We start from the raw sequence: 13,765 nt of genomic DNA, 5'->3' as shown, positions 1-13,765 counted from the left end.
CTTTACATCGGTTTAAAAAATTAAAATAGCGCCATACACGCAGAACTGTAAAAATATAACGAGACCCATGAGCGCCATCTTACAACTGATAATTTGATGAAAACGCTCCACACCAGTGAACCACGGCGCATGCGCCAGACCAGCCATAATCACTCCCAGCGCCATAATATAAGACGTCATTGATGCATCATTAAACTTGCACCATCATCGCACTTAGCTGCATGGCATTTAGTTAACCTCTTCATGATACGTTCATTCTAGCTGCACAAATATTTATGGATCAGTATTCTATTCGGATTCTTCCAAGTGCCTGGTATGCTTGAGCTCATAAGGCATGTCTTATAAAGGGTCGCAAGCTTTTAGAATGCAGCATCCCCGTCATTTTATGTTATACTGTCTGTCATTTCTTCACCTGACGCTCTTCCTCTGTCTGGACACATCTTGCGAATCCTTCCTATCTTCATTCTCATAGTTACATATCTACCTTCCATTTCTTTGTTGCAACAACGTGGTTACATGGATGTTCGAAGGGGCCTGTGCAGTATCGTATATAATTTTTCTGCGGCTTCTAGTATATCATCGAAATTCCTGATGGTGTTTCCCTGCTTGTCTTGGACTGCAGGGATGTTGTTCCTAACAATGCCAAGTCTCCTACTTGCCCGTGTTTTTTACTACTTTCTCAGTCTTTCGAATGTCATCATTTTGAGATTTCAGCCAATTGGCACTGATCTCTGGGATTGGAATTTTTCGTTGCTGTTGCTCACGGGGACAATTTGTAGCCCAGTCGAGGTAGATCTTGCCGGCTTGTGCCATTGTTTTCCCCCACGGAGTAGCCCATAGTAGAGTACCTGTCGGTGCGGGGTTTCTGGAGGTAAGCACCGCGTCCCTCACATCGCTCGGTCATGGCCATGCGTTTTGTCAGAACGCCAGCCAAGTGTCTAAACAAAAATCAACAAACCTCTGCCATCGTCAGTGCTGCCGCAATTCCCAGGAGTAGCGTGAATGTCACCCAGAGCCACACCGCCAGATTGACACAGCTTGTTGCTGAAGCTGAACTGTAACTGGTTAAATGAAGAAAAAAGAAAGTTGAGGCATCTCCCTCTTCCACTGAGTTTTACTCATATTGAATACGACAAAAATAAAGCGGTTCCCTTTGATTCTGAATGCAGCAAGCATCCAGGTGAAGGAGTGTGTATCGTTATAAGTGGCGTCATGTGCAGCCATAGAAAACATGCATCTCGTGCAACATCCATTTTCTCGAGGCATGCAACAGACATACATTACAGGTCATTACTTGTTATACAGGGTGTCCCAACTGTCATGCGCCATGATTTAATAATATACAGATGCCACCTAGCTGGACAGAATCAAGGTAATGTTGTTTGCCGTTGCTTAGAGATACCCAGATTATCTTTTGTATTAGTCTTATATAATTAGTCTTAATTAATTAACTTCTCAACTATTATAATTAGATGAGAAGTGTCCATGAAAATATTCTAGAGCAACATGAAAAAATCCCGATACAGCTTTATGTTGCTCAATACCCGTTACATAAAAGTATTTTTTTTTCCAAGAGTGAAAGCAGCGCGCAAATATACGCAAAGTGCCTCGAGCGGCCAGTCGTGCGGCTCTGCGGCTGATATAGAAACCACTAGGTAAAATATTTTAACAAAAGCCAGTGGTAAGAAGCGAAAGGCAAGATATAAATAGAAGCAAGAAGCCATGTTTTCACCACTCCTCCACAGCTGGAGGGCTCCACCTCCACTAACGACGATGATAATCACAATAGAGTCGACATTAAAGAAATGTTCCTTCTCGAAAGCCAATTGCTGGCGCGTATTTGTGTACGTTGGCTCCAACCTATACCGGAGATCGCAGGGAGAGGACGTAGTCCTGCAGTGGACGTAACAATGAAATTATTATTATTATTATTATTATTATTATTATTATTATTATTATTATTATTATTATTATTATTATTATTATTATTAAACTGGACGAAAAAGTGTAAGACTTACTCCGTATTATATTACGCCTGCTAACACGTCACGGCTTCGCATTATAGGCACAACTGCATTTTTTTTTCAGCGCACTAAGCATGGCGTCAAAAGAAATGGCTTCGAACTTGAACATGCTTTTCTGCCTTTGCAAGGATGTAAATACACTATGAAAACTTTTAATCGTGTATCTACTCGAAATGCTTCGACATTGGTCGAGGTTTCAGCTTCTACCCCACTAGTTGTCATGATTTACTGGCGCCCGTCCGTACGATCAGTTCATGTGTACAAACGCTAAAGTGAATCATGTCCACGCTTCCGCTCGTAACATTATCGCCCTGTGGACAAAGCCGTACTGCGGCCTTATCCTATTTATGGTGCCATATTCAATCATGCTTACCTGCGAATGTGATTGGACATTTAGGGACACAGTTCGTTTAACTGTGTACCAGCGGTCCGCAGTTGTTTGGCCATCGCTCGAGAAGAGCACGTTCTTTTTCGTCTGTGTAATTTGGCTCAGATTCATCTGCCACCCGATTGCAGAAAACATGTGTACGTTGAAATGTAAGCAAACAGGTTTCTCTCCAGGACTGAGCAACGTAGACTGCAGGAGAGACGTCTTGATTGGCGAGCTCGGATTGTCGCATGCGGTGTACATGAACGAACCTGCATTGACGGAAAAAATTATTTATCGCTCCAATTTCGCTAAGGCATAATAAAATCCAATTGTAGTCTGCAGTGGACGCGATAAAAACCATTCTAACTCGTTCCCGACCAAAGCTGTAAGTATAAATTGCTTTGTAATGCATAATTAATCATTTCTAATTCATTCGCAACTGAATTACAGTATTTACATGCGGGGGACAATGTCTCAGAGAGGACCTGTGTTACTTTTCAAGCTTTAAACCTAGAATTCACGATCATTTTGCTGCCACCCATCCCTAGAGCACATCAAGCCGTATAGTTTGAGTAATGTTACATGCATTCAATACATTATCATTATAAATCTATAATCTATATCACATGAACTGTCCCTCTGGAGCTTTCCTACCGAGGCAGGGAAGCTATCAATGCACTCACAACAGCTTTTAATGCAAAAGATGGTCTGAAAATTTTAAGATTGTATAAAGAACTTGTGTGCCTCTTCTAACGATGAATACAGGCACTGCGCTTTTCGCTGTATTTGCGTTGAGAGAAGTTTAGTGGTTGTCCGTGTTGAACATGCCCTGCTTGGTCGTCGGACACGCATTTTAACTTTGCTTTCGCTCAGCGCTTTGAGCACATCATGGACGGAAGGCATATGATGTAAATAAAAGAAATGAATTTGTCACTGCGTGACGTGCGCGCACTTGTGTAGCAACCATTCACCTCAATATGTACTGTCGCATTCAATAAGGCGCGGATATAGTACGGCGCTACAGCCTAGCCGGTCCATAGCGTCCGGCGCCGTCAGTGTGACCGGCGGATTTCGGCGCGCGTTGACGCGGCTGGAATAGAACGTGGCTTACGTCACGCCAGGGCCGCTATACCAGAGAAACCAGGGTGCATCGCGTGCTACCATGGCTGGCCGGCAGCATGCTGGCCTATGATTCGGGTGCACTGAAGCGGGTATGCTGAGTTTTCTCCTTCGCCAAACAAAAAAGTGCTCGCTCGCAACGCACTTGTGCTCATTTTCTGCGGCAATAGGTGATCGTCGCGCTGCTATACGGGTCCAAATTTTCGGAGATGCTGACGTCACCGGCCGTTGCATGACACGCTGTAAATGCTGGACTATATCCACGTCTGCAACGCGCGAGCCGTGGCCAGAGCAACGTTGCACATTATGCAAGTCGACTGCAATCAGAACGTTTAATACCACAAAACCGACCCATATCGCTCTGAGTGAAGCACCGCCGCGTACATTTCCGTGCACCGACGATTTGGTCCCTGAATTAGAGTGGCATCTAACATGTAAGTCGATCTCGCGGCAAATAGGAATGGCGGTGAGGCAATTAAAATAACTCTTACCTCGATGGTCTCCTGTACCAAAGGTCGGCGCAAGCAGGTACTTCGGAGGTGCGGACCGAGAGTTCTTCAAGGCATCAATGGTCGACACCTTCCCCCATTGGCACAACTGAGGCGCATTCCAGGAGCAGTCCAGAAGTGCATATGCTGTACGATGCAAGTATGTCTTTGAAGCAAACTTTCATAAAAGCAATCGGCACCTTTTTGCCGGGGCCCTACTACAGCTGTGAGCAAAATAAACAGATTCTTGTCATGCGCGTGCCGAACTGTGCGCCGAGACTCACGCAGTACGCAAGTCCGTCCCGTTATCCTCTCTGATATAGCCGTTCACTTTACCCACTGCTAGCGCAGAGGTGGGAAATAACTGTAAGGGATGCAGTCTTACTCGGAATCCTATTGCGAAAGGTTCACGTCAGCGCTCATTCATTTACAGAAAAGACGTAGCAGTCAGACGCTGCGTAGTTCACTCGACTTTAGCGTATCTTTGCCAAGCATGAAGAGAACGGCGATGCAGGCGGACATGCGAGCTGCGCGGGTCTCGATGCAAGGCGAGCGCGAGTGCCTTGGTGCTTGGTGTCGCGATGATGTAGTTTGACACGAGGTCGCAGGCTTCCGCTTACTTTGCACACCGCTGCCCCTCTGCAAAAGCACGCCAGGTAATTACAGTCTATAAAGCAGACCATCTTGAAACTACCCTGAATCAATTTGATTGACTTATTTTCATGACAAAATGGAAATCTTTGTAAGTTGTACATTGTGCTTTCGTACATCTTGGGTTATGGGCGACGATGAAATGGTGCGTACACATCAATTTTGGCCACCTGTATGTTTTTACCCTACATGCGCATGCGCAATGCTCCATGTATGACGCGCTGCATGTGCCCAGACGTGGACGTGTAGACGCAACGCTCACTGTTGGTCAAGCTTTATTATGTAGAACATATTTTCAATTTTGCAAATAACCGGAAGGAATGGTGTGTGTGTGTGTGTGTGTGTGTGTGTGTGTGTGTGTGTGTGTGTGTGTGTGTGTGTGTGTGTGTGTGTGTGTGTGTGTGTGTGTGTGTGTGTGTGCGTGTGTGTGTGTGTGTGTGTGCGCGCGTGTGTGTGTGTGTGTGTGTGTGCGTGTGCGCGTGTGCGCGTGTGCGTGCGTGCGTGTGTGTGAGTGAGTGTGTGAGTGTGTGTGTGTGAGCGTGTGCGCGTGTGCGCGTGTGCGTGCGTGCGTGTGTGCGCGTGCGCGTGCGCGTGTGCGTGTGTGTGTGTGTGTGTGTGTGTGTGTGTGTGTGTGTGTGTGTGTGTGTGTGTGTGTGTGTGTGTGTGTGTGTGTGTTGCATAGCTATAGTTCGCTAATAGTACGTAGCAAAGCGAATGCAAAACAAAAGCGACTCATCTAATTTACCATATATAGAACTTATTGTCTCTGATTCTCACGAATGCAGTTTAGTAAGTCATAAAATTACCTATCACTGAAGTGGTCTGTGGGCCATGTCCTTCCGCTTTTAAGCATATACTTATATCTCTGACTGTGAATTCGCCGCCGAAGTTACAGTATATAAATGCAAGCCACTGATTGCTAAATACACAGGGTATAGCTTCAGCTCAGCATTTGACATGGCAGTGACATCCGCTTTAGGTCTTCTACTTTACATATCAGAAGGTTCAATACCTCTTGGACAGCACAACGTAAGGCTGAATAACTGTAGATAACAGAGTTATAAATTCTGCTCTTATATACTGTTTCATGTAGGGTACCCATGCATTAAACTGCATCAAAGAGTATAGTGATGAGAAACGGCGGGAATCAGTGACAAAAATAAGCACATTGCATTTTCTTGAGGCAGCAACGATTGGTTACGAGTCGGCTAGCTTTTCAAATGTCGCATATAGTATGACGATACTATTTTCTACTGTCCATGTTATATTCAGGTACTTGAACCGAACTTAAAGCTAAACAGATCTCCGTGGCCGAACCAAATTTTGGCCTAAGCTGAACTTGCACCGATATCCTGGAAACATACCCGAACCGAAGCCGTACCCTAAAGGCCAAACTACCCGTACGCGTGCCGGCGCGCGAAAGCTCGTGCCCATACGATTGGAGTTTCCCGCGCCGCGCGACTAATGGTGCTTTAAACCTACAAGACGCGCGCCAGTGCGCGCCAACTTGGCTCACTGTTTTGGCCTTTGTAGACATCGTTTCGTATTTTTGTGAGGCATCCAGGGGCCGAATCTTATAACGGTTCGGAATGCGAACCGTCCGCTTCGCCGCTTACGTCATTAGATGTGCCACTCCCAAGCCGGCAGTGGAAGAACGGGAGTACGCGACCAATAGATGAGAGGGTGCCACCTCTGAAGTGTACATCATTATATGACGAGCTAATCTGGAAATTGCAAAATGTTTCTGCTTGCTAAATGAATGTAAAATATAAATTAAATATTATACGCCAAGTTTTGAAGCATAAACTTGTGGTGTCGGGTATTTACGCAATGCAGAAGTAATTTATTAATGTCATTCTGTTTCATTCTCAGCCCACAGGCGGTATCGTAAGCGTAAATGAGTTGGCCACGGAGTTGGCAGAGCGCAGGGCTATGTCGTCTGCTACCAAGAGCTCGCACGATGCATGCAACAGGAACGCACTACCAGCACTTCTCAAGTAGCTAGCACGACAAAACCGTGAACTGGTTCTTAGGGACACCTTTACTAGCCGACTATATCAATTTTCCTTCTTTTTTCGCCCTTCGTCATCGGCTCGGACATGACTCGCTCGCCGCCGCGCTGCCGCTATCCCTGCGATCTGCCCCACGGCGCGTCGCGTGATAGAAGCAGTGGAACTTAAATCGAACATTACGGTATACGGGCCCTGCATTGCCTGCGCGAAGTCAAATCGAAGAGTGTGGTGCTGACGGTGTGCGCTGTGCCGTGAAATTGAGAAACAAAGTATGGCACTCCCGAACTAGAGAAAAAAGGGCAACCAAATAAGAGAGCTCCACAATACCTTCCCGTCCTGACTGTATTGTTTTATCAGCCGAACGAAGGAAGCGCTGAACCAGCCTAGGTTGAACCCTTCTGACTGCTGAACGGCGATCTGCGAGCTATTCACACTGGCGATAGCACTGGGAATTCGATCTCACCATGCAAATATCTCCTTGGCATTGACTTTGAAGCTGAAGTCACGGCAAAGCTGACAGCCCTTCAACCGGCCAACACAGTAATTGCGAGAGCAACTTTGTGGACAATGCCGGCAGCAGAGATCTAGGCAATTCCGATTAATGCTTCGCGTCCGACTGAGCTCTGGGAGCTGCAGGCCGGCGGCGATGAACCGCAGCGCAATATCCCTTCCGCTGCGTGGAATGGCCACTCGTACGCTTGCACCCGAGTCTCCTCTATTTGATAGCGTAGCTTGCAAAAGGTCTACTTAGAAAGCCAGCAAGGGCGGTGCAACTCATTATTCGTCACTTCTTCGAAAGCGTATCGCATTTCCAGCCGTGGTCGACACCGAAAGAGCAACGCCAAGCAGACGACGAAGGCAAGTAATAGCCTCCGAAGCAACCAACGCACGCGCGCGCGACGCCCGCGCGTCTCCGGGGGCGCGCGACCGGCGCGCGCGGCCAGGGTCACAAGCCAACAGCCAAGCCACAGCAACGGAACCCAAAGCGGACTACCCCTTCTCCGGTTCCTATGGCCGGTTCGCTTTGAAGATGATTGACAGATGCGTGACGTAATCGAAAATTGCAATACCGCCCCGCTGCCTCTGACGACCTGTGACGTAATCAATATTTTGGCCAATCAGGTGAGGCCAAAAGAACGGTTCCCCAACCGAACCTTTATAAGATTCGGCCCCAGAGTATCGTTATTTGTCTGGTGAAGATATCTGTGCTCGCGCCGCGCTTCTACGCACACGATCTGTCCTCCACCATCTGCGCATGCGTGAGGCACATGGACTCGAGCTCTCGCACGCCGGGAAGCGTTTGTGGAAGTGAAAATCTTGCTTGGGCTAGTTGGTTCATGCTTGAAGTAGTAAAGGCAAGGCGCAGAAGACCAGGACTCAAGAAGAACACAAACGACAGGACCGGCGCCGGTCCTGTCGTTTGTGTTCTTCTTCCTGAGTCCTAGTCTTCTGCGCCTTGCCTTTACTACTTCAAGCGTTTGTGCAGTTTGGCCTTAACCGATGAGAACAATACCGACTACTGGTTCGGAACGAAACTGTTCAAGCATATGAGAATACATGAAGAGCATACCTCGCGTTTCTGCGAAGGCAGTCTAAGATTATTGAGAATAAGAGATTCGAGACAAAATGTTATTTTTGGTAAACAAGCTTCATATATCGATGTGGAGGACACCAGAACTCAAACCATAACCGCTTGCTTGAAACTCTGGGTCTATAGCACCAGTGTTCAAAAACAGGGGCTCAAAGTATGCCATGAAATGTCTTGCTGTTTAAAGGAACAGTTTTACTTGCGGCAATTTTTCTAAACGCATAAAAAAATATATATATTTGCTGGAACAGCAGTGCATTCCACTGCAGATATTTTAGGGCTAATTTCTCAATAGTAATGTTGGGAACTGGTTTCGAGAAACAAGTTCTGAAGGAAATATCCGTGCTGTCTACCACGGGCCAGTGAGTCCAGCTCTGCCTTCTCCCGACATAAACTTGCTCGCACTTGCAAGTCATTATCCTACATACAACGTTACGCATGCAAAAACCTAGAAAGACGGGTATGAAGTACAGTTCGCTGGATCAGTTGACGGACTGGTTCAGGAACAATCATTTCTTTCCTAACAGGAATTGAATCACAACGAAATCTGCGCACGTAGAAACTGACCCAACTGGTACATTTTTCGGTTGAACACTCCAGTTTTATGAGCTAGAAATAAAGTGCATATGCGAAATTATTTCATTACACATATTTGTCAATTACTTGCACTTTAGATTACTCCGCACCATTAAAACACGTTGCGAAAATTAAAGACGGAGAGTGCTCCGAAGGGCTCGACAGATTTCGAGCCGTACCAAAAAAAAAGACGAAATACTAATAGTCTTACGAAACAATACAACACAAGCAGGGCTCACCTTGCTTTCCGGTGACCGCATCCTGTGGAATAGTGCGACAGTTGCTGTTCACGTCAATGCTGATGTCATCAATGGCGGCGTAGCTTTCTTTCGAGTTTACAACTTCTCCTTCGAAGATGACCTGTGTGTATAGTGTTCAATTTTATTCAAGACTTACTGCCCAATACATGGCCGAAGCTCTATATAGTAAACCTAGAATCACTGAACTGCTTGCGCTTGACGTTCTTTATTTTATGACCACCATTTAACAAATTTTGGAATCATTCATCAACATACATATATGGTGACAGTGATAGAAAATGATGTTTCACTGTTTGTAAACGGAAAAAAAATCACAGGTTCTCGTTCCACACTTGAGCAAGTGTAAGGCGCCAGAATTTGCGCCTCCTTCATTCACCTCCTTCCTAAAGGTTAGACAGGGATTGCGCCCCCTTCGGTGGCAGTTGCCAGCCTGCTCCCTCCCTAATTTCCCCTCTGTCCAGTGCATATATGTGTTTTCAGGCGTAATAATAATAATAATAATAATAATAATAATAATAATAATAATAATAATAATAATAATAATAATAATAATAATAATTGATTGATTGATTGATTGGTGATAAGCTCATCATCTTGTTTATATACCTGCGTGTTCTTGGTCAATAAATCCAGTTGGTAGTCGTCGCTCGTGTTTGTCCTTCTTACGTTAACCGTTCGTTATATTCTTTTTGCACTCGGTGCTTCGCGCTTTGAAAATCTCGCCACCAACGATATGTAATTTCGAGCATTTATGACTGCCCGCCGACCTCTGCAGGAGACTCCTCCTCCTGTCTTAACTTTTCCATCGCGATGCCGCCACTCAAGTTCACGTGCTCAGCTGCTGCAGTACGAAGGCCAGCTGCAGGGCGAAGGACTTTCCTTGCTGCAGCAATCTCCAATTACCCTCTCTTGTGCCAGCTTACCATCATGTCCCCGGGAATTTGCAAATCTCATCGCACCACCTAATCATGTACCGTCCTCAACTGCTTTTCCTTTCACTTTCCGCCCATTCTGTAACTCTAATAGGCCATCTGTTATCAGTTCTACGGATTACACGGCCTGCCCTACTACACTTATTTATCTTAATCTCAACTAAAATATAAGCCACAGCCGTTTTCTTTCTAATCCGCACCACCGTCGCTCTGTCTTTTAAAGTTCCGCCTAACATTTTTCGCTCCCTAGTTCGTTGCGCGGTTCTTGGCCTCCTTCTCGAGCTTTTCAGTTATCCTCCATGTTTTCGCCTCGCATGTGTAAAATGCAGCGATCGTAAACTGTTCTCTTCAATGACAGCAATACGCTGCCGGTCTGTCTGCCATATAAACTCCAACCCATTTTTATTCGTCTGGAAACTTCCTTTTAACCCGGGTCCGCTGTGACTGACGTAGATGAAGTGCTCTTGCAAAGTTCACAAAAATAGACTGCCGGGCCAGTTCGTAATCGCATAATCGCAATTTTCTAACTCACAGAAACATTACGAAGACAGACGTACGTGTACAGTCACGTTCAATATGAGCTCCGTGAACGAAGGGGTCCGAGGACAAGAGTGACGTTGGCGAGATACGCGAGTGTACATACAGAGCTCACTGGCAAATGAATACTTTACTCCAAGATAGACCGTTTGATACAATAATGACATTACTCTCCTATTACCTCCTACAACGCTGCGCAAAAATAATCGATCCCATTTCCAGAGAGTTATATACTGAAGGGTTGCTTGTTCGATTTCAAAAGGTTCTAGTATTTGGCTGGCTAGTTTATCCGAATGGGGCCCGTGCAACGTACATTCATGAAAGGTAGGCGAACAGTTGCACTGGTGACACTGGAGGTCTCGATTAGCAGATAAAGCAATTTTGCCTGTATTAATGCGGATAGCATTATTGACATTGTCAGACCAGTTTGCCTTCCGGTTATATAACCAAATAAGTGGACCGATCACGACGATAGTGTAGTCTAAAAATGTCGGCCTAACGTCTTTCACGGTGCTCTTAATAAAAAAAAATAATCCTCTATAATACTTCTTCGCCACAAGGCTGGAACAAACCCGCATCACGCTAATTCCTCAAGCACAGCAAGCCTGACGCTATTCGGAGCGCGCTTGACAGTGCCACGAATGGCCCGTGGGGAGGAAGGGGTTAATTTTCAGTGTTCGTGCACACCGGGGCACCCGGCATCTCAAAAGTCGCATCTCAGCTTCACAGGCCTGGCGCGCTCAGTGTACAGTAACTTCATTTTCATCTCAAAACTTGCATTGTCGTTGTAGGTGAGTTCTGCCCGAATTTTCTTTCTCAATTATGTTCCTTTATGTCAAAAAGTAGTTGTTGCTAGAAAAACTGTTATGCGTGACATATACTAGGAGAATCCGCACGCTGTCGGGCAAACAGTCGTGTTCTATTTCGTGAAAATGAGTGTCGATGAGCCGATCCATTGTGCATCACAATTAGTAAGCGATATGTATTTATATACGTTCTTCTGCGCGAAACACTGCCGTGAGCATATAGAAAAAAAGAAGAAGCAGAAGGCACAGAATATGAATACGCACCCTGCCCATTCGGGGTATTTTCAGCTGCCCCCTACGCCATTCACTGGAGTTGCTGGGGCTAGCAGCCCAGACAACCTCTTGGCCAATTTTTTGGTAGTTTGTCAATTCTATAAGAACCTGCATAGGAAACCAGCAGATAAATGCTAGACACACAATAAAGTACCAAAAAATCATTCAGAGATATATACCAATCTGACAATTAATGCATCAAAGACAACGAAACTGTATAAACGTTGTCAGTTGTCGCAACCTTCGGGGAGTGGCGTACCAACTAGTGCTCGAGTGGTGGTTGAAGGGGGAAAGCCACAAGCGCTCTGATCCTCTCTATTCATATAGATATATATATATATATATATATATATATATATATATATATATGTCTTTCCCGCTTCGCAGCGACATCACTCGCTGCAAAAGGAGGCAATGCGGAGTACAAAAAAAAAAGCATGAGTAGCCTCAGCTGTTTTATCTGGCAGTCTTCAGGCAACGGTGCCCCCTTTGAAAAGCAAGAGTGAAAATGGCATAGCTCCACCCCCCCCCCCTATTCTGAATGTGGAAGGGGGGGCACGGAGGGCGGAGTGCAGGGAAGGGGGGGGGGGGGTGCGCGGAGCCCTACGCGCTGGGCTACGTGCTTCTCGCCGGTGCAGCGCGCTGGCTGCTGGGTGATGTAAGCAGGACATCACCTTGAGGGGCGCGGCTTTACGTTCGCTGCAGCCTCCCAGTTTCGGTGTCGCGTGCTCCGATAGCCGAAATTCGTCGTGCCGCAGTTCCACGTGTAATCACATTTTTCCAAGTCCATAAGCTGATATGGCTTGTACGGAGAGCTCGCTTCACTTTACCAATTACGATGACACCACTCAAACTGCAAGTTTAAATGTTAATCAATGCATTTTGTTAATTAGCGAGTAATTACCACGTATCACCTGTCACCCTGTGGTTGCCACCACGGAGGGCATGCCTCTGGAAGAACCGTCCTTTTATTTCAGAAGGCTATTTTCGAATATCACTTAAAGTCTTCGTGAGAACACCCGGCTGCGTTGCAGCACCATGGCGTCCCCCCCCCCCAGCTTTCTCTGCCGCCACCAAAAAAAAAAAAAACTTCTATCTGGCCTCCAACGTGCAGCCACTAAAACGCGACGTGAGAAAAAAAAATTACGGCTTACTGGTTAATAAAACCACGCAAACACGTTGTCCATCCGAATGAGATATACGCAAGGCAGCGTTCACTATAAAATGATTGATAAATACGTCTCAAAGCATGACACTTTAGATGTTCTTTTATTAACACTCAATATCGAGCACGCCGTTGCACGAGAACGGCTGTGGAACGAACTCCCCTTTACAGCTTCCCTGGGATACACAAGCCACAAGAAATGCGCAAAGTGAGAAATAAGACAACGCTCTTAAACATACGTCGGTTTTGGCGATAACTCTTTATCCATGCTAGTAAACTGTCAGAAATTAGCAGAAATCAAAAGAATGCCTTAAGTACACCATCACACTTTCTCTTACACAGTTTCTGGCACCTTATCTTGACACCAAACGTAGCAGACTTCAACTCGAACTTCACGAAACTAGTAAAATTATAAGCGTCATTATAGATAAGACTTCTCGCTATATTAAGGAGATTTTGGAAGAAATTTGTATAATATCGTGTAGGCTGCATAGCCTTGCAGATTCTTTTGCTAAGATGCTGTATTGAAAACAAATCTTCACATGTTATCCTTCATCATAAAGCGGCTGAATGCGCTGTTATGAGCACGTACCATATGCGTTTATATCTTGCTCCCGTCTGCTGGTAGACGGCGGAATCTAGTATTCGGGATTACTATAGAGCTCTGGGCTTTCTAAGAGACCACATAGTACTTGGTAGCGGGTGCGGCAAGTCCACACAGAATAAGCTGCCAGACTCACCCTGAGCTTCGTGCCAGCGACAGCCCGTACTATGAACCAGAAATCCATGCACTGTACTCCTGGCGCCATCAGGTTCACGTATTCGCTAGCCAGCATGGCAGACAGAGGCGCGTAAGGACGAGCACCACTTAGGAACGCGTAGGACCCTGGGTTTGGTTGCGAGGAGAAAACAAAACAGTAGGTCAACTACTAGCCAGCTGGAATGGCGCGACGTGAACTCGGGG

At 46.0% G+C, this 13,765-nt stretch overlaps 1 protein-coding gene across 1 annotated transcript in view; it reads right to left on the bottom strand.

Moving 5' to 3' along the window:
• LOC142588573 (MAM and LDL-receptor class A domain-containing protein 1-like) overlaps positions 1–13,765 on the bottom strand; it is a 273,168-nt gene that overhangs the window by 179,716 nt on the left and 79,687 nt on the right. Inside the window, exons 14-19 of the mRNA XM_075700413.1 lie at positions 13,542–13,687; positions 11,628–11,744; positions 9,068–9,188; positions 4,005–4,148; positions 2,398–2,663; positions 959–1,061 (exon numbers count right to left, since the gene is read on the bottom strand). Coding sequence (XP_075556528.1) covers positions 959–1,061; positions 2,398–2,663; positions 4,005–4,148; positions 9,068–9,188; positions 11,628–11,744; positions 13,542–13,687 — 897 coding nt within the window. The remainder of the gene's footprint in view (positions 1–958; positions 1,062–2,397; positions 2,664–4,004; positions 4,149–9,067; positions 9,189–11,627; positions 11,745–13,541; positions 13,688–13,765) is intronic.

The sequence above is a fragment of the Dermacentor variabilis genome, chromosome 1 (genome assembly GCF_050947875.1).
Source record: "Dermacentor variabilis isolate Ectoservices chromosome 1, ASM5094787v1, whole genome shotgun sequence".
Taxonomy (NCBI): domain Eukaryota; kingdom Metazoa; phylum Arthropoda; class Arachnida; order Ixodida; family Ixodidae; genus Dermacentor; species Dermacentor variabilis.
This window is presented reverse-complemented; position numbering and strand designations above follow the sequence as displayed.